This window comes from Sinocyclocheilus anshuiensis, unplaced genomic scaffold (assembly GCF_001515605.1).
Source record: "Sinocyclocheilus anshuiensis isolate Anshui unplaced genomic scaffold, SAMN03320099.WGS_v1.1 scaffold389, whole genome shotgun sequence".
Taxonomy (NCBI): domain Eukaryota; kingdom Metazoa; phylum Chordata; class Actinopteri; order Cypriniformes; family Cyprinidae; genus Sinocyclocheilus; species Sinocyclocheilus anshuiensis.
Window position 1 is genome coordinate 495,217 of NW_015536494.1, and position 27,399 is coordinate 522,615.

The 27,399-nt window shown below is 36.0% G+C and overlaps 1 protein-coding gene across 6 annotated transcripts in view; it reads right to left on the reverse strand.

Moving 5' to 3' along the window:
- Positions 1 to 27,399, reverse strand: part of LOC107686077 (sodium bicarbonate cotransporter 3-like) — a 50,956-nt gene that overhangs the window by 21,026 nt on the left and 2,531 nt on the right. For 3 of the 6 annotated variants that reach the window (XM_016482949.1, XM_016482942.1, XM_016482934.1), the window contains exons 1-7: positions 20,655 to 21,016; positions 12,425 to 12,506; positions 7,199 to 7,342; positions 6,938 to 7,076; positions 5,637 to 5,797; positions 5,362 to 5,550; positions 484 to 599 (exon numbers count right to left, since the gene is read on the reverse strand). In XM_016482949.1, coding sequence (XP_016338435.1) covers positions 484 to 599; positions 5,362 to 5,550; positions 5,637 to 5,797; positions 6,938 to 7,076; positions 7,199 to 7,342; positions 12,425 to 12,506; positions 20,655 to 20,720 — 897 coding nt within the window. In that variant the 5' untranslated portion in view covers positions 20,721 to 21,016. Of the gene's footprint in view, positions 1 to 483; positions 600 to 5,361; positions 5,551 to 5,636; positions 5,798 to 6,937; positions 7,077 to 7,198; positions 7,343 to 12,424; positions 12,507 to 20,654; positions 21,017 to 27,399 lie in introns of those variants that run through there. The other 3 variants (XM_016482928.1, XM_016482916.1, XM_016482921.1) reach the window with 2 other exon arrangements.

A 27,399-nucleotide genomic window follows, 5' to 3' on the forward strand; every position in this document is an offset into this window, starting at 1 on the left:
AACCTCTCACCTTGAAAGTCCAAAAAGTGTTTCAAATTACACCAAGCATCATGCACAATAAAATTAATTTTAAATTAATTTTTAAAAAGGTAAAGCAAACTTTCTTATTCCACAATTATTTAACAAGCTGTCCTACTATGAAGCACTGGGCAAACGGTAGATGAACCTCAAACAATGTAGGGTCCCATGATCATTTGGCAATCATTTTAATCACATGGATCACTTTGATATGGTGTAATATAAAAACTTGAATGGTGTTTTTCTTCATTTTTGTAGCTTAACAGTCCCTGGTAACTGTTTACTTTATTTGTATGAAAAAACAGCATCCTTGTTCACATGTCTAAGATCTCTATTGTGTTCCGAGGCCAAGAAAGATAAATTAATGAGAAAATTATGACACAAATGTCCTTTTTGTGGACCTATTCCTTTAAGTGATAGCCATCAACAATATTTACAATAGGATATGATGTAGAGGGAGCTCACCCTGCTAAAGTCCACAGTGCTGTTTTCCCTGCTGCCAGGGAATACGTTCATACGGCTTTCACTGGGTTTACTGTTCTCCAGGTTCCCCGGGGCCGACTGGGGGGACGCAAGAAGGCCTGTTGGGATGAGAAAAGACGAAAGTGGTAGAGGAAGGCAGTGGTTAGATGTACGTTTGTGACTCAAGGGAAGGTTAACTGCACACTCATTGTGTAGGTCACATGCTCTCTGGATAACATCACACTACAGTGTGTACATTCATGGACGCTATGCTGTAAGGTTGAATTTTAAACATTTAGAAAGTGATATTCCCAGAGGATTTGTTGGATAGACCTTTTTATGGAATGACAGGATGTGTTCATTTGAAGAGAGCATTAAAGTTAAACCATTAACTGAGGTATAACAAACTGTTCCTGGCTTCTGCGTGAGGATTTTAGCTTCACAGAGCACAGCGATCAAAAACCATTTCCCAATATCCTTAAAGAGGCACTGTAAAACTGTTTAGGCCTGAGATGACATTTCATGGAAACAAGCTCTCCTGCTATCTGAGCCTGCTTCTTGACGTCTAACAAACTTAAAAATAAAGGGAGCAAAAAGACCCTCCTTCTATGGTCTTCCCTGTAAACACACGGAACAGACAAATCAGTCATTGCAATTGTTTAATGTCAGCCACTAGAGCCTGGTCAGGTTTGCAAGCATGCAAGCTGCATGCCCTGCCAACGTGAACGCAGCAAAGTACAACATAGAGCGACCCTATGACATCACCCACTCCCATTTCAACAGGCTCAGTTTACACTTCTTGTATTCCAAGAGGCTGATGACATAAAGCATCACAAGCAGCTTTCTGCTCCTTAACATGACAATTTATTAGCACCTGTGAGGTACTACCACCATTCAGTGTGCTTTATTTGTGGTGATTTATTTTATTGACCTGGTTTCTGGTGTGCATGTGCCCCAATAGCTACAGCAGCAAGCTGTAGACCTTTAGCAAACCAAGACAGTAAAATTTTAAATCAAAATGAAGTACCCATAAGCTTGAACACTTTTAAAGCATAATTTGTGTGATCATGTATTTTGTATCTAATGCTAGAGATGCTAATTTAAATACTTTTTGAGGTCACTGTATAAATTGGCAGTGATTATGGCAACAGCTAAATAATAAACAGCAACAGCTAAATAATAAACATTCTAAAAAAAGCCCCTAGATCATTACAAAATATCTAAAAGAACACACCAATATCTGAACCACAGTATGAGCACTGCAGATGCTACGTATGTTTTGGATGTTCTGTGTACATGTGTATTCTCAAGGAAGGATAAAACAGTGCCAAGTCGAAATGTCTCATATGGACAGTTAAGCTCTCATGGAAACATCTGATGGATTGGTCATGGCGAAACTCAAAAAAAAACAAAACAAGTGGGGACACTGTGTGACACAAGAAGACATTCAAATACTGTTCAGGGTGACAGGGCAGTGTGTGAAAGACAGGTTTGGGAAAGAGACAGGAGAGAATGTGACAGACAATGTTGGAGGTACTGCATTGAAACTAGCATGCATAACCAGATTGTTTAGGATGTGTTATTTTTCTATTTATTCAAATATTTTTTCATGTATAACTCCAGGTTTTTAAATTGTAAATATAAAAAAATTAAAAAATAAATAAAAATGTTTGGGGGTCAGAAAGATTTTGTAAAGTGTTTGAAAGAAGTCTCTTATGTTCACCAAGGCTGCACTTATTTGATTAAATGCAGTAAAAACAGTAATATTGTGAAATATTATTAGAATTTAAATTATTCCAGTATGCAGTGTCTCTGAAGATCCTTCAGAAATAATTTTTTAGGAAACTGTGATACTTTTTTTTAGGATTCTTTGATGAATAGGAAGTCCAAAAGAACAGCAATTTTTTGAAGTACAATTTTTTTTTGTAAAATTTAAAAAGTCTTTAATGTCACATTTGATCAATTTAATGTAGCCTTGCTGAATTCAAAGTATTAATTTCTTCAAAAAAATCGTACTGACTGCAAACGTTTGAACAGTAGTGTATGTGCCATCATCTAAAATAATGTACTCAAAATGCCCATCGCTAATTAGGACACGATGTAGAGCATTATGTCTATTTAAAAATAAATAAATAAATAATGTAATTAGTGACTGTTTCCTTGGCTCAAACACTCGTGACAAATATAAAGAGTGAGAGGCTGAGCAAATGTATCATGCAGGTGACACATCATGCTGATGGGCTGGATATTTGCCTGACTGCGGTAGGGGCAAGAGCTGTGCCAGCCTGGCCGGGTCATGCGCCACCTGCTCTTCCTGAGTGGTGGAAAACCATGACTGCAGTTCCTCCTCCTCCTCCTCGGGTGGGAACACCACGACCTCTGGAATGTCCTCTCTCCATCCCCGTGCCACCAGCAGCTCGGGTCCCTGCTGAGAGGGTCCTGGGGAGCGGAGAGATGATGAAGCGTGGTGGGCAGTGGGGGGCGTGTTTTGAGGGGTGACGGAAGGGGAGGCATTGGGGGAGGAATTGGCACTCGGCAGAAGCTGGTTGAGAATGATGGAGGAACGGGAACCGCGGGACTCTCTGGAGGGACAGCGCGATCTGGGGGGAGTGGAGGTGGAGGAGGCACGTCTAAGGAGGGACAGACGGGAGGCTGAGAGACCCTCCCCTGATGAACCAGAGAAGGAGGTCAAAAAGGATGAGGGAAAAGTACGAAGAGAGGAAAAGAAAGTAAACAAACTGCAGATGGAATAAAACAACATTGACGAATAAAATAAAAGCAAATATGTTGAGATGAGAGAGCTGGGAGTGTTAGAATGAAGTGAGGAGGTGAGATGGTGGCAAGAACGGACAGCGCAAATCAGTCACATGATTCAACACCCAAAGACATGACCATCACACACTGATCGTTAACATTTTTAATTAATGTTGCTAGCTTGTTTTTGGTTGTAAACCATCACAGAACCCTCATTCAACTTTAAGAATCAGGGTTAAGCCTGTTTCACAGAGGTTTCTGAATGGAGCCTATTTTTGTAACACAACAACCTCTGAACCAAGCAGAAAACATGTTGAAAATGCTCAGTAAACATGTTTAATCAACACATTCTTTTTCTATACACATTTTTCTATGAAGCAAAATACAACAGTGCGATATACAGAAAAATGTTTTGCTTGGTTTGAAGAAAGTTACACATGCAGTGACCTAAACATGCAGCACTTTCTGTTCATCTGTAAATCTGTCTGAATCCAGATGATTCGAGCAGTTTAACGATAGATTTTGAGGTCTGAGAGTTCCAATCAACATAGATTAATCAGTTCAAAAATTTGGGATCATTATTTTAAAGGAGTCATGAACTGGCTTTTTGTATTATTTTATACTGTTGTCAGAGGTCCACTTATGACGTTTGCATGGTTTTTACATTCAAAAACATCAAAATCAATATGTAATAATAGACAATTTTCTACCCTGGTTTTGAGGCTGGATCATGGGCCGGTTTTTATGGGCGTGCCGTATTGAAGATTTGGAAGTAAACGCCCACTGCTATGATTGGATAATAGTTTTGCATAGTAAACTAACTTTCTGTGTGTCTGTTTAACAAGCTGCGTCCTTCATAGTTGGAGCCTTCTGTGACTTTGTTTCGACTTTGTTGTTATTTTTTTACTCACATAAGTGTGCTGCGCCATTCCTGCCAGATCCAACATAGACTGCACAACATTGCTTTTTAATCTCAGTCTCTCTGCAAATCCAGTGTCGACCAGTGTCTTGTTTACAAAGGAATCCGCGGTAAAATGGAGTGAACAGACGCTCAATGTTTTACTCACGTGAGCTGAAACTTCATTAAAAAAAAAAGTTCAACTACACATTCCTAATATTTGAATCCGAAAGAAGATTATGCAGCGACTGAGTTCTTCCACAACCAGGCACTGCACAATATTTTGCGATCTTCAACGGTATGTTTATTGCTTGGTTGCTTAGTTCCCTATTATGTCATGCGCGAATCAGTGGGCGGGGCTACAGAATTAGGCGTTGATGTTCTTCTGTGGAGGCGGTGTTTAACCTATCTATTACATCATAGGTAGGCACATTCCAGGAGCTGGCGTTTGCTGGGCCTGGTGTCAATAAAAGCTTTTATTTCAGTAACAAGGACTTATTCAGTTCTGAAACTTACAGGATATTCTTTTATTACGATGATCTCTTATATATCAAAAGCTCAAGTAAAAGTTGATTTCTCATTTCTTGACCCCTTTAAAGAATTGAAAATTAGCAAGGATGCATTCAATCATTTATTTAAGATATTTATGTTACAAATGATTTCTATTTCAAATAAATGTAGTTCTTTTGAACTTTCTATTCATCAAAACATTCTTAAAACCTAATCTTATTTCACAATATTACTGTTTCACTCTATTTTTGAGCAAATAAATGCAGACTTGGTGGAGCAAAAGAGACTTCGTTCAAAAACTGTTCTGTTATGCAGCAGGTTCACGCTATGCTTATGCGTATGGTGTGAAACAGGCCTTATGCACGCAATATCAACACCATTTAGCTCTTCCTTGAGGATGCTGTGTTGTGAGTAAAGACAGAAAATTCAACTAACACAGCACACAGAGATTAATTGAAATCAGTCAATGAAGCATCGTCAAATGTTGCTTTTAGCGCTGAAAGGAATGGAGCATCTATTCACATATACTCCCTGCCAGAGGTCTTTAATAACTGCTGGCCACAGACTCAAGGACCTTATGCACTCCTACTTTCCTTCATTTCTTGTTTTTGAGTGGGAACAGAGGACCAATAAGTGGTGGTTTTAATGGAATGTTATTCAAAAGTGATCTTTTGAGTAAATATTAGAAAGAAAAAGTCAAGCACAGCAAAAGCTCTCACCATTCCTCTCAAGCAAGTGCGGGTCTGAATGTTTCTTGCCTATGTCGGCGAAGGAGCGTACGAGCGGGATGCGATTGCTGAGTTTCTTCTCATTCTGGTGGTGATGTCTCTTCAGCATGGCATTCCGCACCTTCTCCCTCAAACTCTCATCCAACTGCTCAGAAGCCACCATGTTGTCTATTACCATGTCTGGGAACAGGTGGAGACATACATTTTTCAGACGTTCATTTTGTTCATGCTGAGATATCAGGGTTTATCTAACAGCCAAACATTACCTGCTATCTCCTCAATGGTGTTTGCTCTCATGTCCAGCATGACTGTGCCATTGAGAATGCAGCTCCGTAACTCAAACAGGCTGTGCAGGGAAAGCGTGGCTACGTAGGGTTTACTCCAGCGCTCTCCTCCATCCTCTACATCCTCCTCAAACTTCAACCACCTGCACCAAATAGGATTTGAGGTTGACCAAGTATTAAAACAAGTATTCGGACACGTTCTGGTGGTCAAACATTCAGGTTTTCCATAGTTTATATGATGAACTACACCTTGAGAGGAAATCACACAGGGAAACATCACACATAAAATTCATGAAACCAGCTGGTTTAGTTAAGTAATTGTGAATATGGCTACAAAAATTGTTTTTATACAATGTCTAGCATTATGTTGTCAGCAGATGCCACATGGTTTGATATTTTGTTATCAAATGTAATGACATTCAGACATTTTACAATGTGTCCAATTACTTTTTGGGGCCAATGTATACCAATATGTTTTCAGGACAAAAGAGGAAGTCCGTGTCTAGAGAACAGGGTGGCCACTGGTTAATGTAATAGGACATCTAAAATATAATATAACATTTAAAATGTTAGCAAATTAGACAAACATAAAATTTCTGAATTTAAATGCGTTTTACATCACATTCATACTCAAACAAAAAATACCAAATAACAAAAATACACATTATCCACTGACAACATTTTGGAACTGGTACACTTTTGTTCTTTTAATCAGTTAATGCAAATAATGTCAAAATGGTCCTTTATTATGGAGTGGTTTCATGCACTAAATTAATTAAATACATATGAAAATGAAATTATTAAATCCACCATGGAATGTTAATAAATAAAAGTACAATTAAATTTAAGAACAATTTACAGTTTATTTTGTTATGTAACATTAAAAAAGGACGTGACTTGAAATATGCCTTCAAATGAGAAAACTCATGTAATGCGAAATGAAAAACACCTTGAAATAAAATAAATCAGACAACATAAAACAAATCAATATTATCACAAAATAACTAAATACATAATTAAATATTTTAAATCAATAAATATAAGCCTAATGAAAGTGTTTCACACTTTATTTATTCATGCTTACATTGTACTTTTATTTATTGCAACATTCCATGATGTATTTAATAACATTCTGTATTTTTTTAATTAATTCAGTGTCGATGTTAAATCACTCCATTTTTGTCAGCTAAGTAATCATTTGTGGCAATATATATAGTATAGCGTACACACAAAAACACCCACTACACACATGAACATTCTCAGGCTTCATGTTGTTTCCTCACCTGGCCGTCTCCTTCCACTCATAAGCCTGTCCGTCGCGGAAGGACAGCTCATCGAGCTCAGTGAAGAGGTCATGTGGAATATGCTCCTCATCATCATCCTCAGTGCCGAGGATAAACTGGACCCTCTGTGAGGGAGTGTCTGCAGCCATGAGAGAGAAAAACAAAGCCAATGAGTCAAGATACTTAAAGCAAAACAGGAAATTATTACCATTTATTTATGAAAATTAGTCACATACAGACATTTTAGACAGTTATTCTTACCGTACACTGGCGATTCTCTCCCATCCTCTCGCTCGGACCCTCTGTCCTTCCTTTTCCGATGGTGCTTGTGACCACGGTGGCGATGTCTACGCCTGCTTTGTCTTCCTAAAGGAACATGTACGCCCACGTAAACTGCCCTGTGACCTGTAAAGAGAGAGGCTTTATTACACGGTCCTGCACTGCATGTAAGAGGAAGACCTTTTGAAGTGCATTATAGACAAGAAAAGGAAGAGATCAAATACAACATACAAACAGTGTTCCAGACACACAAGATGAATTATTAATTGTCTGAACTGTCTATCTCAGGACTAAGCATTTCCTGAGCCACATTTCAATGCACAAAAAGAAAAATGATGTTGACAGACATGAACTGAAAAATAAAATGCGCCATCCACTAATACTAAGAACATGTTTAAAATCTTATTGGTGTGTGTAAAGGCATACTATTTTGTCTAAATAACTTAGAAATAAAACACTAAATGAGTGCTACTCAACATTGGTATAATGGGTAGAAATTGTTAAGGAAATATACAATATTGAAGAATCAACATGGTATCGACATATCCACCCAGAACACTCTAGCATCATGGAAGCAGATTTTACATGGTTTTACAAAACTCCTAGAGCAAAAAGTGACACAAGTGCTCTTATGTTCCAGTACTAATATTCCAAACTTCTGCTGAACAACCCTCTTAAACTCCACAAAAAACAATCTGACACTGTGAACAAACTGTTCAAGAAATCCGGCTTGCTTTCAACAAACACATATACAGTATATGTGTTTATATATATGCCTAAATAACATCTTAACTCTCTCTGGTGTGCTTTTAGGAAAGCTTAAAAGTTCAATCTGCCACCCATGCTTGAGTTATTGTGTTGAAGGTAGACTTCTGGGAATGATGTGAACCAGGAAAGAAAATACCAAGCAATTTAAAGCTAACTTCATTCAGCTGGCTTGTAGTGTGAGGGTGGGACGTGTGCGAACGCATGTGTGGTCTGTAAACGCCTGCTGTGTCTACACCAATTTCACACGCTTGTCTGCGTAGAGAATGCAAGGGAGGCTGAGAGCCAAGTACACACTTTGTCAGTCACAACAGCTGTTGAAACATCTTGCAATTTTTTCAGACACACAGAGGAGATGAAATTGCATCACAAAAACAGCAAAGAACTTATCTCTTGTGCTTCAATCTTTAAGCAGTGCGGATACAAAGCAACACATTGTGAGCAATAAGGAATGGGGGGGGTGGAGGTGAGTCGACCAATACTAAAGCTTCCTCCCATATTATCTCAACACTCCCCTAAACACCAGCTACAAAACAACAGCCCTATGCAGAGCTGCATGTCTGTGAAACCCATCCTGGTCCTTACTAATTACAACTATCAGCCAAGGCACAGGAAAAACAAGAAAATTATAAAGATATCAAAGTGCATAAAGCTGTGGAGTTAAAACTGGCACTAAAATGACATGACTAAGTTATCTATGTCTGTTACGATAAGATCATTATTCATGTCTAACAGAAAGGCATGAACAAAGATAACAAAAGAATCCTAACTGAGTTCTATAACTTTAAGCAATATTTAAAAAAAAAAAAAAAGAAAAAGGAAAAGTCTGTCTTCATTTTCTCACAAAGGTAGATTTTAGGCAGAATGCTCATGCTGGTCCATCCATACAATGAAATTAAATGGGTAATTTAAATCTGTCAAGCTCCAAAAAAAGTAAATGAAAGTAGTCCATTCCAGGGTTTCCCATACGTTCACTTACTTGTGGCGGCCCGCCACAATATCAACACTGAACGCCACAAATAGATTTTCCAAAATGCTTTGACTTCGTTTGAATAAACATGAGCACTGCACATTTCAAAATCAAAACGCGGCACGGGTGTTTTAATATAAATGTATCTTTTTTGAAGGGAACCGATTGTCTTCAGAAAAGTTTTGATATCATTTTCACTTAATCTTTCCTATAATGCCTGATAAAGTAGCATTCATGAGCGCAGCGCTGTTTTGATTACAGCCGTTACCGGGGAAACCGCTGTTTCTGCCGCTCTTAAAGTGAGTAAAGAGAGTGAATTTGCACTTTCAATAAGCCCGTCTGCTGTTTTATATTTACATTATATACGTATATATTTCCCCCAGGGGAAGTGCCGCCACACAGAGTGTAAGTCTGTGGGAAACATTGTGCTATATTCAAAGTGTTCTGAAGCTGCATGATAGCTTTGTGTGAGGAACAGACCAAAATTTAAAACCATTCACAAAAAATACTGCTTTGAAAATCTGCCTGTCTGTCTGTTTCTGCTCATTGTTGTCCAATGAAACAATGTTTATATTAAAGACAATGAAAACAAATATAGTGAAAGTGACCAAGTAGGCTATGGGCTATTAAGTGCAAAAAAAGGGGCTAAAGTCACATTACATTGTAACATTACAATCTAAAAACAATGTTTTTTAAAGCAGAAGTTAAATTCACTAAACTAAAAATGAAAAGAAATAAAAACAAAAGCACAGATTAATTTAATTATATTTTGATTACCCCATTACAATAGTCAATTTACAGTTTACTGCTATCATAAAATACTTGTAGGTTTAAAATTCTACATATGGCACATTTATTGTTCAGCTACAAATATTTTAGCAAAATATATATTTTATAATATTTTTTATAAAATGTATATTTTTCATAATTATTGCGCTCATATTCTGTGGCGCTCGCTCCCTGAAGTCTGTGAAGTTTAGCAGAAAGTCACATGCAGAAGGCTCATGCTCTCCTGACAGCAAAATATAAATATTTCTATGACTCTCTAACACTTAAAGATGGAGAATATACCTGTGAAATGTAAGTTATGCGCTGAGAAAACAGCACATCTCAAACACATTAAACAAGTAGCGTCTCTGTCAGCAGCACATGTATCTGTCAGAGCATCTCGCTGGGCAAGCCACTTTAAACTATGTGTTAACTATATCTTATGAGTTATTTAAAAGCCCTAAATATAAGCATGTCTCATATTTAGGATAAACTGGATTATGCACTTTCCCCGCAGCAGCTCACACTATGTCCTCCGCTATTTTTGCAGATGTGCTCGTATCCAACTACTGTATATCGATATAGGTGGTATTGCCTCATACCATATCGTTTATAAAAAATATATCGATATATCGTACTGTACAAACTCGATATACCGCCCAGCCCTAGTATTTTTTTTCCATACTATGGAAGTCAATGGCTACCATCAATAGTTTGTTTACCAACTTGGAGTAAATGATGACAGAATTTTCATTTTTGGGTGAACTATCCCTTTAAACATCAGGCTCAAAAGTAAGCCAGTCATGAAATGATATAAGATTGAGGAAATTACAGATTTTTCATTTTTAAGGTGAACTATCCCTTTAAAGATTCCACTGAATATATATCTCCAGTAAATGCAACCGATTCTATTTGAGAAATATGCTTCATTATTATACCGAATAGGGCATAGGGCTTCCTGTGACTTCCCTTAAAATGATGTCAGTTGTCAAAGAGAAAGTGAAAGAGGACAAACAAGAATGTTTAGCAAGATAGTGTTTTACGTCAGGAATTGAGCATGCAGTTAATGCTGGTGGTACCAAATGCATGACCTGAGCAGGCACAGTTTAATTAATTAGATCCTGAGCTGTTGTCTAATCCATCTTAATGCTATTAAAGCAAGCGGGAGGCCAGCGCAGCGGCACAAACTGTACATGCTACTTTTGACAGGTTCCCTCTTTAATACATTACAATCATATCAGAATTATATTAAACCTGTATGGCGCGGTTCCTGAAGCTTAAATCAGTGCTTAAACAAGATGTTGTGAAACAGAATGAACTTTCTAATGGACCTTAGTCTGAGAGTAGATGCCATTTTTCTCCAGGCAAGAACACAAATGAAAATAAGGCTGTGAGGGACAGAAGAACAAGTAATTCTAATTAGTTTTGAGTACCTTAGTGTCAATTCAATGATTTCTATTTCAACTTTTCATTCATCTTGAAAAAGATATTTGGAAAAAAAAATGTATCATTGTTTACACAAAAATATTAAGCAGGACAACTGTTTCAACACTAATGATAATAAAAAAATTTGAGCAGCAAATCAGCATATTAGAATGATTTCTGAAGAATCATATGACTGGTGTAATGGCTGCTGAAAATTCAGCTTTGCCATCACAGGAATAAATTCCATTTAAATTAGAAACAGAAATTAAAAAAATGAAAACAGTTATTTTAAATAATAAAAAATGTAAATAAATAAATATATATTATGTTACCCTTTTTACTGCATCTTTAATTAAATAAGCCCAGCCTTGGTGACCATAAGTGACTTCTTTCAAAACCATTAATAAAATCTTACCACCCAAACTTTTGTATGGTAGTGTAAGTGAATATATAAATACATAATACCTTAAAATTAATTTAATACCTAAAAATATAAATATTAAATTTGTATAATATTAAACATTAAATACATTACATAAGTAATATATATTTTTATCAGCATTACAAATATTAAATATTTAGGTTTTAACTTTTTAATGATTTTTATCATGAATAGGAGTTTGTCTGATGTAAGTAATTGTCTAATTTGAATTATTTACATATATATCAGTACATATCGGTCAACCACTACTCACAGCTTTGTTTCCATTCATGCCAAAATAAATATGCCATTTACTTTGGCTAAAGTCTGTGCAAATCTCATGCTAGCAAGGGAATCACTTCACAGACTATGAATGCCATAATTGTAAGATGTAGGTCAGATGTCCCCTCACACTAGGCACAAGTCACTTTAAGAATGAGTTCTTGTGAGTTCGAGACATTTCTTGCCTTACTCTTCTGGCAAAGCACTGTTACCAGACACCTAGTGCCTCCTTTCCAACACGCACAAGCTTCCAGAACACATGCAGAAGGAAACATACCGCTGACCCACGGGAGAGCCCTCAGAGAGGAAGGGGGGCAGTTTAAGGTCAAAAACCTCAATGAACTCAGCCAGAGAGTGAAATGAGCTTGAGGCGGAGGGATGGTTTTAATCATTGTGCTTTAAAACACACCCAAAGTAATGAATGAAAACAACAGCAGACATTTACTGTACACCTCCATGTGCCAAAACACCAGATGGTATGCTTGAGGATAAAACAGCACACACACAAAAAAACAAGGCATATGATTATGAGGGGTAAATAAAAGTCAGGGTTATGTGAACGAAGGAAGTGGCTTACTTTCAAGTTCCTCTTTTTCAAAGTTTGTGTGGATGGTAGAGCTGGTTTTCCCCTGATCAACAACAGCTTCCTCATCATTGCCCTGAATAGAGAGAGATAAAGAAGGATACATTTATGTCACACCAGAGTAAACAAACAATCCCTGGCAACACAAGAGGGTGCCATTCCAGTTACTGCTTCTTCTGGCTATAATTGAGAATTGTGCAAGAGTTTATACCATAAGTGGGCTTCAGACTTTTGTTTTTGACAATGCGCTCCTTGGCACAAAACTGAAGTAAACAGGTCACAGAATAAACAACTAAGAGTTCATTTTGTGTCAAATGAACCAAAACTCGAACAACACTACTACCTCAGCCAACATGAACATAGTAGCTCAGAACCAAAATACAAACTGCATATCCACAAAAATATAAAGATAAATAGTGATTCTTGCTCAGGCAATGATAACCACTAATATTGCTAATCGGAACAAACCTCTAACCTAAAATATTAAACTTTGCATGAACTATAACTCATCCTGTAACTGTAGCCAAATTAAATAACTTTAGCTCAACCATTAGACAGCCCATTACAACGAGTACGTTTACATGGACAACAATAATCCGATATTAACACGATTAAGACAATACTCTGATTAAGAATCTACCATGTAAACAGAGATTTTTGATTACCTTAATCCGGCTAAAGTCACACTCGAAGTAAACACAAATCTAATTATGACATGTGGAGTATTCCTATTTTAGTCGCATATTGAAGTGCAGTATAGACATGTACACACCATAATCACACTATTACCGTTGTGTATGACTTTTCGCCGCATTTTGCAACAGGATACACACACAACAGTGGTCAACCATTTAACAGCAAACAAAAGAGCATGGCTTCAAGCAAGAAGGCACATTTTTATCCGTCGTCGTCTGTTTGCACGTATAGCATGATATATAATTAACTGCACTTGAAGCTTTCGTAAAATTAAAAATGAAACACCCAAAACTGTATAGTACCAAAGACGAACTGTATGTTGATACGTGAAATTCTGGAGGGAACGTTGGATGGCGTCTGCCATTAATCGATCTATGTAACTATAACATGTAAAGCGGGAACCTGAAAGGAATATTCTAAAAGAAACTCATGTAAACACCTTAATCATAATATTGTCTTATTCAGAATACGGTAAATAATTAGATTACTTATGTCCATGTAAACATACTCAGTGATGAATATAATGAATGATAATATAATATATAACATAACAGTAGTAGTTCTCATAGCAATATTAATAATAATCACATTTAATCTTCATTTGTGCATTCCTTTTTATGATTTATTGTAATGATCATGTACTTATTATTGTATCAAAAAAGCTGAAAAAGGTTTCTGCTTATCAGTTATTGGACACTTACATTTAAATATGAAAATATGATGTATTGCCATCAGTCACCATTCAAAACTTCTTCAGGAAGTTTAAAAAATCTAGTATTTTTTTAACCTGTGCCCATAATAGCACGTCTCTAAAATAAGATGTGCTTTAAAAATCTATTATCATCTAACAGCTGCTGTCTTTTGGCACCTGTCTTGTGTGCAGGGAAGCAGGATCTGAAAAGCAGTGGGGAAACATTAAAGCAAGAGTCTTTGAAAAATAATAATTATATACTATAAAGTGAGGAGGACATGTGCCCCCTTAAATGATAATGGTTTCTATATCCTTGCTTATCGATGCTCCGTCATGAGGATCTAGGACACAGGACACTTCAATAATGTATAATTTTGTCTAAGACATGGCTTAGACTATACTTCTTTAAATGCATGCTGCAGATGTCCACTTCCAGTCTATAATATGTCTACTGCACGATATTTTCCAACCACTTCGGTTTAATAGGTTGAGTGAGTCCCATTTGGAGACAATATAAACGAGTGACTAATTGTTATATGCTGCTCACTCACTTTTATACAAAGACAATGAGCTTTAATTGGGCCCAAACAAAGTTAACTCCACGTCCTCCATTATCGGGACCAAGCCACAATCTATGGGCACCATGATTATTGTGAAATGAGGAACATTTTCCACTTGCATGCTAGAGTGCACTTGGGACACAAGAGAACGCACCAGTTAACGTTGTCCTGAATTTCCCAAGAGATCTCTGCATGTCAGTGAGAACAATTTGGTGGTCGCTGTAGAAGGAGCTGGTGTATTAGAGACGGTGATAATGTGACATTTTCCCAGATGTGACCCAGGGTATTCTCAGGACTATGCCTGAGTCCCTCTACTGCATATTTGTTTAAGTTTCCCAGACAATAACCCAATTCCCACAATTCCCTACCACTGCTAATGCACGGGCCAAGTCTCCAAACAGAACACTGCATAGATCTGTGAGAAAACAATGTAACCTCTTCCATTCCTTTGACACCACTTAAAAAAATAAATAAATGTAACTTTTCAAAACCATATAAACAACTAGTTAACCAATCTGGACTGTCTAATAGGAACAAATCACCTAAAAACAAAAAATTGCTTAAAATTAATGAATGTAAGCCTGTAGTCGATGAACAATAATATTATTATCATGCATTAAGAAAATACATATGGTGACTTTTCATTTTATGACTTTTTCCAAGAAAGAAATCTATGCAAACGGTCTAAAAATTAAAGCACAGAACGATGTCAGTATGTTAAAGCATATCTAAACTAAATTTCTAAGAATAATTTAGATAAATTAATCAACCTTACTAATCGACTGGTTGGCTGTTGGATGACTATTCGACTATAATTGCACATTCCTGCTTAGAACTATAAAACAAACAATAGACACAAGTATGCCCTCTGGGCAGCTGCATGACAAGGATGATGTAACCATAGTCAGATCACATTTACAGCTATTCTTACCCCTGAAACTATTTCAGACCACATTTTTCTGAGCTCACTCAAAAGGAGCACAGTGTAAAAATAAATCAAGCCATAACTAACCGATATTGCATAATATGTTGGCCATCATGATGAGAAAGTGTAGTACAGTAGTGCCAGGGCTGCCACACGTCATGAAACATTTCGTGAGGTTACCTTAAAATACCTGTAAGCGGAACAGCTCTTAGAAAACATCATGACAAGATTTTCAAGAATGTACACCTGCAGAATGTCCACATAGGCATCCAGAATTTTTTTTTTTTTTTCAAACATTATTTCCTAAGCAAGTTATTACAAGTACTGAACCTGATACAGGGCTGGGCGGTATATCGAGTTTGTATGATATATTTTTTAATAGACAATATGGTATTATCAATAATACAGCCTATATCGATATACAGTAGTTTGATACTTACATTTCACAAGTATTCTCCATCTGTGAATGTTAGAAAGTAATGGAAATATTTCCATTTTGCTGTCAGGAGCCTTTTGCATGCGATTCTCCACTAAACTTCACAGACTTCAGTGAACGAGCACTGCCGCGTGCATGCACGCCAAACAGACGGAGCGCAATAGAATAGGAGTGCAATAATTGTTTCATATGTAGAATTTTAAACCTACAATAAGTGTATTTATTGATAGCAGATGTCTGTAATGGGGTAATCAAAAATAAAATGCAATTAATCTGTGCTCTTGTTTATTTACTTTCATTTTTAGTTTAGTGAATTAAACTTCTGCCTTAAAAAGCGTTATTTTTGTTTTTAGATTGTAATGTTACAATGTTACAATGTAATGTGATTTTAGCCCCTTTTTTTGCACATAATGGTTAGCATAGCCTACTTTCACTATATTTGTTTTCATTGCCTTTAATATAAACATTTTTTATTGGACAAATTTTGGCAGGATGTTAAAGGAATATATATATATATATATATATATATATATATATATATAAAATATAGAGAATACCGAGATACATGCCGTATATCGCATATCAGCCAAAAAATAATCAAGATTTTTTTGGCCATATCGCCCAGCCCTACTGAACCATCAATTCACCTCTATTCTGAGAGCTTAATATTCAGTAATATTGATTTGACTGTACTGTGGACACTGTGGATGTTTACACAATGGAACAGTGGTACTTTACACAGTTATTGAATTGAACTGAACTGAACCAACATTGAACTGAGTGGAGCTGAATAATGGCACTATTGTCTTTTTAGAGTTGCTTTGTAGCATAATTGGGATTTGCCTTATTGATGAAGTTTGCATAGCTGATTCTGTTACTTTCCTGTTTAACACTGTGAAGCTGCTTTGAAATCTCTGCTGTATAAAGCATTATATAAATAAAGGTGACATGAAATCTACATGTGACCCTGGACCACAAAACCAGTCTTAAGTCGCTTGGGTATATTTTTTAGCAATAGCCAAAAAAACATTGTATGGGTCAAAATGATAAATTTTTCTTTTATGCCACAAATCATTAGGATATTAAGTAAAGATCATGCAACTAACAAGTAGGATCGAGAACCAGTCTAAATTTCCAAAAAATGGGTATTCGATAAGACACGTGCATTTTGTTTCCACTTAACGATTCCTGCATTCGCATTTTAATGTGATTTTAAACTATTTAAGTGCAGGAATGGAAAGAACTTGCACACTGTTTGCATGCAGCGCACACATCTGAAGGGCGAGCACAGAGAATAGTGGTCCCGATGCAGGTTCCCGACCTGTGTCCGTTCTCGAACTGTTCCGTGCATTTCCACAAAGGTTGTTCCGGGCCAGAACTGACTTCTCTTTCACATTTATCGACCAGTATGCACAAAATATGTTGGTATATCATTATAAACACAGCCATTTTTTGTCTTAAGTGAACGTAAACAGATTTTATTTTTAGATCTGTGTGTGTTCGGTGTTAAAGAGACAGCCGTCTAATAAACGTGCTGCCTATCATTAATGTTAATCAAAAGAACAAAAGAAAATCATTAACTGACTGAATATCTTTTGTAAATTTAATGAGGATTAATCAATATTTTATTAATGAAAACTATACAGTGTTTTTAAACTTTTGATTTCAATTTCTGTACCTGACATTTGTTCAGTTTTATTTATTTATGCTATTGCTAATTAATTAGTTTACTTTACAACAATAAAGTACATTGTTTACAACAATTTAATGTTTGAAATTTATATTAGTCTAGTTGTTTTTTTCTGTGGTATTTTTTTGATCATCTAAATATTTGACTTAAAATTTGTTTAATTTTTATTTTAATCTTATTGGAATCGGAATTAGGAATCGATAAGCAGAATCAGAACCGGAATCGGAATCGATCAAATTCAAACGATACCCAACCCTATCCATGAAGATATTTTGTAAATTTCCTACCATAAATATATCAAAACTTAATTTTTGATTAGTAATATGCATTGTTAAGAACTTAATTTGGACAACTTTAAAGGCGATTTTCTCAGTATTTTGATTTTTTTGCACCCTCAGATTCCAGATTTTCAAATATTGTCCTATCCTAACAAACCATACATCAATGGAAAGCTTATTTATTCAGCTTTCAGATGATGTATAAATCTCAATTTCAAAAAATTGACCCTTATGACTGGTTTTGTGGTCCAGGGTCACATATTTACTATTTCGGCTACCTAAAGTGACTTGAAAATGTATTAAAATTTATACAGTGTGGTCTGTGAACACTAGTGAAAACAATTCTATGTTGCAATTTTCTAATTTTAGCATTTTTCCCATTTCAAATGTTATTATTACCACAAATTAGGTGCAAATCTAACTGAATTTTAAAAAGTAACATCAATTTCATATCTATGTATCCATCTATACTAGGGGTGCAATGGTTCAACTTACTCGCAGTTCGGTTTGTATCACGGTTTTAGAGTCACGTTTCGGTACGGTTCGGTATGTGCTATATTTAGGGAAAAAACTATTGTCAAATAAAAATAAAGAAAATAAGAACAAATAATCTAACTACAAGCAACAGCACAAATAAATAAACAGTGAAAAAAGATACAAATAAAATAAACAGTGCTTTTCAGTTTTTTTTAGGTAGGTCTAACTAGGGCTGTGACGATAACCGCGTTACCGCGGTAATTAGATGCCGACCGCGATGTTGAGGTCTTCACCGACATCACAGCACTTTTTTTTTTTTTTTTTTAAATAAAGCAGCAGGACTTGCCGATTCACTTAAGCGGCCCAGTAGTTTAACAATGATGTTCCTGATGTTCCCTTATGTTGCACTTTGAAAAACCCAAATCAGATTCAAACACTTTTATGTTCCACTTTAAAAAATGTTGTTATAAATGTAGCCTTATTAAGTTAAATAATATTAATGATAATTTACTGTTAATTGATTAAAAACTGTTCCATAATTCCTATTAAACTCAAAAGATATCAAAAAACAAAGTTGAAATAAATGTAATTTTATTATTATTTTTAATATAATTTGCTGTTTTAATAATATAGAAGACTGCTTTATTATTATTCATTTCCATGTTCATTTACAAGCTGCATGCGTTCTTAAATCATTATATTTCCGCGGCGGGAGGGGGAGGGGGGGGGCGATTAACCGCCAAACGGGGTTGCGATTAACCGCGGTGATTTGTTGCGTCTTCACCGCGTTAAGAAAAATCCCATACCGTCACAGCCCTAGGTCTAACATAGTTTTACAGAAATTGAATAAATTAAATGTAAAATAACATTGCATATTTGACTGTATAAATTAGATTAATCCTTATTAAAGTTACAAAAGTTATTCAATCAAAAGCAGTGAGAGATTTCCATGTTGTTGCTGTTTGATTAACATTAAGAAAGTGCTGTCACTTTAAGAGAACGCACTGATCCAGTGCTCCAATACTGTACATTCAGCCAGCTATGTCTGCTAGGATACTGACATCATTTTTGTGTGAATTTGTCCATTCAAACACAATACTTCACAGAGAGCTTAATATTTGCGCGCGTTCTGAGACGCGGGTTCACGCGCTTCGGATGAGTGACCACACAGATCTTCTCACTGCACGCGCGAGTTCATGTCTTCTGGCACTTTAATATTTAAACTGGCAAGGCTTAAATGAGTTTAGTTTAAACACAGATAGCAACGTGTGCTGTTCAGGTCTCACCTGCGCTATCAACACGTGATGATGGCATACATAACAGTTATTCCAACATACAGCACTCGCATTGAACAAAGAGTGACTGGTTTGTCCACGTATTGTTTTTTTCTCTCTCTCATCGCTCTTGTTGTAATGTATTGGGAAGCCAGAATTTGTATCCATCAACAGAAACATGCATTAGCTGAACTCTAACAAACCATATTACAGATGCATTGTCAGATTTAAGTTGAACCGCGGTCCTAGTGTATGCCGAACCGTGTATGGAGAACGGTACGGTTCGATTTTTTACCGAGAACCGTTGCACCCCTAATCTATACATTATATACATATCTGTATGCATCTATATACATTATACTGTCAAATGACTAATTTCAATTAATCTCATCAAAAAAGTTTGTGTTTACATAATATATGTGTGTACTGTGTATATTTATTATGTTTATATATAATTACACACACACACGTATATATTTAAGGAAAAAATTATATTTATATATAAAATATTCATATTTACATCTAAATTATAATTATATATATATATATATATATATACACACACACAATTTTTTTTTAATATATACATGTGTATACATGTGTATGTGTGTGTGTGTATTTATATATACATAAATATACACAGTACACAAACACATATTATCTAAACACAAACTTTTATTTCAGATGCGATTAATTGTTTGACAGCTCAAATATATATTTATAGATATAAATGCATACACACATACATTTCTAGCTATATGCATATATGCAGCATTGCAGCAAGACTATATGCAATGAGATGTGAGATGAGTATGTTCTCTTCCAGTACATTCACAGAGTCACATGTATTAAAAAAAAAAAAACAAGGTGGCCCTGTCCCACCACGGGCCTCTGTCCAAGCATTCCTGAGTTGCGTGGCATCAGATATCACCCCAAAGGGCAAAACGCAGCAAAGGGTACAATGTGGACTTGCCTCTTTTCAATGAAACGCCATCAAATGTCACTCATGTCAATTAAATTTCATACTAAATACACTATACTGTGTTCAGGCAATATTTTGAAACCAAACACACCAAGCAAAAACTAACACCAAGCCAAAGCATATTCAATGAGATATGCAGAATCTGAATCATGCACCAAGCTCAAGAAAAACTGCATAAGGTCATTAGATACACAAGAGTGAGCCCAAAAACATACCAAGAATCTCGTAGCTCCTCTGGTGGTCCTTAGATTCACGACCTCTCCCCAGAAGTCTTGCATCATTCACAGACCCTGGGGAGGGACTTTGAAACTTCGAGAAAATCAAACAGCACTTAAGACCACAAGAGCTTCAATGATGCAGGTCCGGAAATACTGATCTTTCAGCTAGCGCATAAAAAGAGTCCGCTACTAAAGCTAAAGATGAAAAACAATCAAAGATCAACCTGAAGCGTTAAATATAATTTAACTAAAATCAAAAAGACTAACAAGCTACAAACAGGATCTGTGGAAGAGATAGTGTCCACACACTTCCTTAAAGCAGCAGTCTACTTCTACCAAGATCAGAAGCAAAAGCGTCTATGTCACACTGACTAGGAAGCAGAAGTGAGAGAGAATGCTGCAAGACGCTGCCAGTGCACGCTTCTCATGCTGACGTCGGACGGGTCTCACTCCTGTTTGCAAAGACCTAAACATGAGGAGTTATTTATATCGGAGTGTGAGGGTGTGTTATTGTGAGTGAGCATGTGTTTTTCCACGAGTAGGGGTGAGTGCTTGAGCTATACATGGCCTGAGCACTGGGAAGCTGCCCGCGACAGTGTGCCATTGCCCTGAGGTGTTAAAGGGCATTCAGGGTTTGAAGCATAAAGCAATATCACAGGCTACTACCAAAGCTAAGATAATCATATTATAATCCACGAATGTGTCTACACTGCACAAAGAATCTCTTATTTACAGTGTCTTCGCTTTTTTGATTATTATGGGAGTGTTCTATTTTTGTTGCATTGCTTACACTGTAAACTATACTGGAAGTTACATCATCAATATTGCAAGCAAATGATGTGATAAGTAGCAAATATAAAATCAGATTTGTTCAGACTAATTTAAATGTCCCTTACCCACCACTGCACTTACTCACCATTGTACTTACTCATCATTGCATTGTTTTTAAAAAACACCTTAAAGGCATGGTTCACCCAAAATTTACAATTCCGGCATAATTTACTCACCCTCATGTTGTTCCAAACCTGAATGATAATGTTCAACACAAAAGAAGATATTTTGAAGATTGATGGCAATTAAACAGTTGCTGGTAGCCATTGACTTTTTTTCCGGAAGTCAATTTGCTATGAGCAACTGTTTGGTTTCCAACATTCTTCAAATTATCTTCTTTTGTGCTCAACAGAAGAAAGAAACTCATACAGGTTTGGAACAACTTGAGGGTGAGTCTTAATGACAGAATGTTTTGTCATTTTTAGGTGAACTATCCCTTTAAGCTAACTAAATGAATGTGGCAAAAATGTTAGAGAGAGTAAAATATAGGGCTGCACGATAAATCGCATGCGATATTTAATGTCAGAAAGCCGGTTCTTTAATCAGGGGTAAATCTCCATCACCTGCGGGCTTTCACATTGAGCAGCATTAACTACACAGAGCCGTTGTTCACTGATGAACGTGGTTTGGCGCAGCTCGTCAGTGCACAACGGCTCGGTGTAGTTAATGCTGCTCAATGTGAAAGCACGCAGGTGATGGAGATTTACCGCTGATTACAGAACCGGCTTTACTGATAAGATGCGCGTTAAATATCGCATGCGATTTATCGTACAACCCTAGTAAAATATAATTTATATTTCTTTCACTAACGGTCCCTAATAGTGTTGGGCGATATGCTCATATCGTCGTATCGTCAGCCTGTGAGATCGCCGATACATAATATTATAATGCTAATTTAATTATTCACTTACTTAAGATTCATAGCCGGAGAGTGAACCATCTCCAGGGTAAGGCTAAAAGCAGCCTAATGTTACTGTAATCTATTAACTACAGATTATATCTTTTTAGTCAAGAAGCGTACGGATGTCATGTCATCAAATATTTTAATATCTGAATTTGTATTTAACATGATAACAATTTAATAGAAACATTGTAAGGTACTAATTATAATGCTTACATTTAATCAAAATCATTTTCTTAGATAAGCTCATAAAAACATAAAACAGACTAATACTACTAAGCATTGGCAAACAGACATTGCACTGCTGAACAGTCTCAACCCCTCATCTAGATTAACAAAATATTTTACAATGCAAAACGTGCAACAACAAAACCCACCTCTGAAGAAATGCTTTGACTGTTTTTACATGTGATCAGATATTTTGTCATTTATAAAAATCCCACCCATTTATGAAATATTTTGCAGCTATTTATGAATGCATTACTGAAGTAACATTTACTATTGTAAATCATTTTCTCAGATAAGCTCATGAAAATATAAAACAGATAAGCTAATACTAAGCATTGGCAAACAGACTTTGCACTGCTGAACAAACCCTCATCTAATATTAATGAAATATTTACATCACAAAAATGCACAACAACAAAACCCACCTCTGAATAAATTTTTTATTTTTTTTTACAAGTGATTACAGATTTTGTCATTTATAAAAATCCATATAAAAATCTCACTCCTTCTGTGCTCATTTATTAAATATGTTGGTTAATTATTTTGGTTCTGTGCACATTTATTAAATACTTTGGTTAATTATTATGGTTCTATGCTCATGGATTAAATATTTTGCAGCCATTTATGAAAATAAAACTGAAGTAACATACTTTTGTAAATCATTTTCTCAGATAAAATCATAAAAACATAAAACAGATTATGCTAATACTAAGCACTGGCAAATAGCTAGACTTTGCACTGCTGAACAAATGCTCATCTAATGAAATATTTACAACACAATAATAAAACCCACCTCTGAAGAAATGCTTTGACTGTGATTAGAGATTTTGTCATTTACAAAAATCTATATAAAAATGCCACCCCTTCTGTGATTGAATAAATATTTGTGGTACAGATAAAACTGCAGTATTCTCAGCTCCATTTAAATCCATTCTGCAGATTCGCCCTCAAAATAAAATGTTTCCAAATTCCCTCTATATAGGGACAGACATTGTGCCAACATTACGCCTGATCAATACTGAGTTAATGAATTGCATTTTCAAAGAATCACTTTCAACAGATGTCAACAAGTGGGACTGGAAAGACTTGTTGTGAATTAGTTGTAGCAGAGCAACTGTGTTGACTACTGCACGCAGACAGGTCACAGCGCCTCCTACTACTGTCCCAACTACTCTAAACCTGCTGAGCTTACAGCTGTGCCCTCTGTGGCTTTATCAACAGCATTGTCTGCTGGGTCCCAGCACCCCCGAGAGCTGCTGATCCTCCAGCCAGAGAACAATGACAAACTTCCAGTCTAATCTTCCATCTGAACAAGTGATGTAACGTTATGATACCGCACACTCAACTAACCATGAAATCTTTCCTCATCGCCAATATCCCGACAGAGTCACGACAGAGAACAGAGGACAGAGGATCATCATTTTCCTGAAGACACCTGAGTGATGGATAGCAGTGAAGTAAGCAACAGGTGGAAATCAAAACAAGGCTCGTTACGTACCAGGAACTGGCCATTTGCAACATTTTCAGATAAATAGAAAGCTAACTCTGTTTAGTATCATCTAAACATTATACATATTTATGCAAAAACCCACCTTTTCCTCATCTGAATTCCAGTCTCAGACTCAGATTTGCCATTTGGACCTTAAACAGTATTGCATAATTAATATTGACAACATACACTGTTAACATTTTTTGAAGCTGTAAATTAATCAAAGATTAATAGAGTAGGTTTTACAAGAAAATGCCATGTCACTTTTCTGCTTCCAAATTTCATATTTAATTCAATGTTAGTTGCCGTGTCTTTGTAATTAATAGTGAAATTTACTAGCAACTTTCTACACCATTTTTAAGTGTACCTGCACCAACAGGTATGAAAGCTTATTTTGCCACAGAATAAAAAATAGAAATCAATTAATATGGTATTTGCGACTTTTTAATTCAGAATTCAGACTTTTTTTCAGAATTCAGTCTAACAATTATGACTTTTTTACTCTGAATTCTGAATTTGTCACGCAATTTTGACTTTTTTCTCGGAAGTCTGAGTTTATCTCATAATTCTGTTTTTGTTTTTTTTTGCCACAGAATTAAAAAATATATACTGTATATATTAAAGGTGGGATAAGTGATTTCTGGTAGCCAATTTTGACATTTGAAATCACCAAAACAAACATGCCCCTACCCCAAAAGGGTCTCGCCCCTATTTTGATAGCTCCGCCCCACACATATGTACGCAACCCAGGCAACGATTAGTTCTGTGAAACAAAGCAAAACCAACGTTACACTGTGTCTACACCAGACACGAGAAATAGAAATAAATTAATATGGTATTTGCGACTTTTTAATTCAGAATTCAGAATTCAGTCTAACAATTATGACTTTTTTACTCTGAATTCTGAATTTGTCACGCAATTTTGACTTTTTTCTCAGAAGTCTGAGTTTATCTCATAATTCTGTTTTTGTTTTTTTTTGCCACAGAATTAAAAAATATATACTGTATATATTAAAGGTGGGATAAGTGATTTCTGGTAGCCAATTTTGACATTTGAAATCACCAAAACTAACATGCCCCTTCCCCAAAAGGGTCTCGCCCCTATTTTGATAGCTCCGCCCCACACATATGTACGCAACCCAGGCAACGATTAGTTCTGTGAAACAAAGCAAAACCAACGTTACACTGTGTCTACACCAGACACGAGTCGCGTGGTGCGACAAAATACTATAGAACTCATTATAATCAGTGATGCTGTCTACACCATAGATATATATACATGACACGACAAATCCCGACAGAAAACTGCTGCTGCGTTCTATTCATTACGTATTGACACAAATTTAAAATGTTTTTCAATGGTCGCTTTGTCGCATCCAGTGTACTAGACAGACTTTAGCTGTTGCGGCGCAGACACGGTGTTACTCACCTATCGAGAAGAAACAAAGCAACCTCTGTGTCCGATTGCAGACCTTCCGCTCCTCGAGTTCTCTCCAGCGCTGGAAAGCTGATCCGATATTTACACGGGTCCTACTTCTTGCCTTAAGCCTTCTTTTGTTCCGCAGACGTCTTCCTCTTTTGTTTTTTTATCCGCTATCTCTATCTTTCTGTCGCTCGGCTCGGCTAATGTCCGTCCTGTGCACTGAACGCTCTCTCCTCCACATCAAGAGTAGACACGCCCCTTACTGCTGATTGGCTACACGTTTGTTTTGCTACTCGTCCTGAATCAGTTTTCTAAAGCGTTTTTGAAAAATCGCTTACCCCACCGTTAAAGGTAATTGTTACTTTTTTTCTCGCAATTGTGATTTTATCTCACAATATGACTTTTCTTCTCAGAACTGCAAATGTATATTCCACAATTCTTAGTTTATATCTCACAATTGTGAGTTTATTATATCTCAAAATTATTTTTTTCTCGGAATTACCTTTTGTATTTTCTATTCCATGGCAAAAATAAGCTTCCATAAACAGACTGGCAATTGTGGAAATAGCAAGTTATCTTGAGGTTTTGATAATATTAACCAACTGTACTTCTGTATCAGTAATACACTGTAGAAAAAAAAAAGGAAAAAAAATCAGCGCACCGAGGGCCCACTGGTTACTGTTTATATGAAAACACAAGCCCTTATGTTCTGCTTTGAAAAGATAAATCAAAAGTAACAATATTCTTGAATGTAAATAAAACAATCATAACATTTTTAAAAAATTTATTTATCCTTTGCATGATCTTAAATGTTGCAAATCAAGCTAAATATCATGCGAACACACCTGATGCTCCGAATGTAATACTATCTTTGCACCAAACAAGCCATCCAATGTCTGTTTTGGCTATGTATTGATGACTCATCAAATCCATTGCATTTTGGATGTTATGAGACACAATACTGTCAGCTACCGCTTACTGCCATTTAGTTTTCCACTTAAAGGATTAGTTCACTTCCAGAATAAAAACATGACATTGGGTGAGTAAATTAACAGGAAATTTTTATTCTGGAAGTGAACTAATCCTTTAAAGGTCACATATTTTACACCTTTCTGGAGTTTTATTTTAAGTCTTGATGTCCTTAAGAATATATATTTGCAGTGTAAGGCCCAAAAACCATCTCAATATATTTGTACAGCTCCTCTCTCAGGAGCTCTCCAAAGAACAGGTCGATTTTGGCCTGTCTAATTACAGTTTTTCTCAATTGCTTTGGCTCAATTCTCGAATGAAACTTTTTTTTCCCGAAACAATAAGTTCAGATCTCTGAACAATTAGCTTCTTGTTCACATCAGATTGGAATTTCTTATTGATTTGAGCAAATTGCAAATGCTTTGGCACATGTGTGCAAACAGTAAGTACAATTGTCTGCAGTTTGCACAACAACTAATTGCATATGGCTTGTTGATCAAAACTGATGAGCCGATTCTCACTTAAACTGTCAAACTCTTCACAACTTCTCAATCATTTTTCATCGTGTAAGCCATCACATTCAAAACGATCCATTCAGTTATGAAAAATTGGTATACACGCATGTATATTCCATAAATATCTGACATTGACATTGTTTGTAATGTCTGCTAAATTGGCAAATGACCTCTAATTGCAATACAATTTGAATCAACCATTCAACCATTTTTTGTGTATTTGTGGTAACAGAGGAAATATGAAATGTACAGTAATTGGACAAGCAAGATGTCACTTATATGTAATGCATTCGTACAAAAATAAATGTACTGCATAAATACAAATGTTCATATACTTTTTTTTTTCTATGTACTATTGACTCTTCTCAACAAATATCAGATTTTTT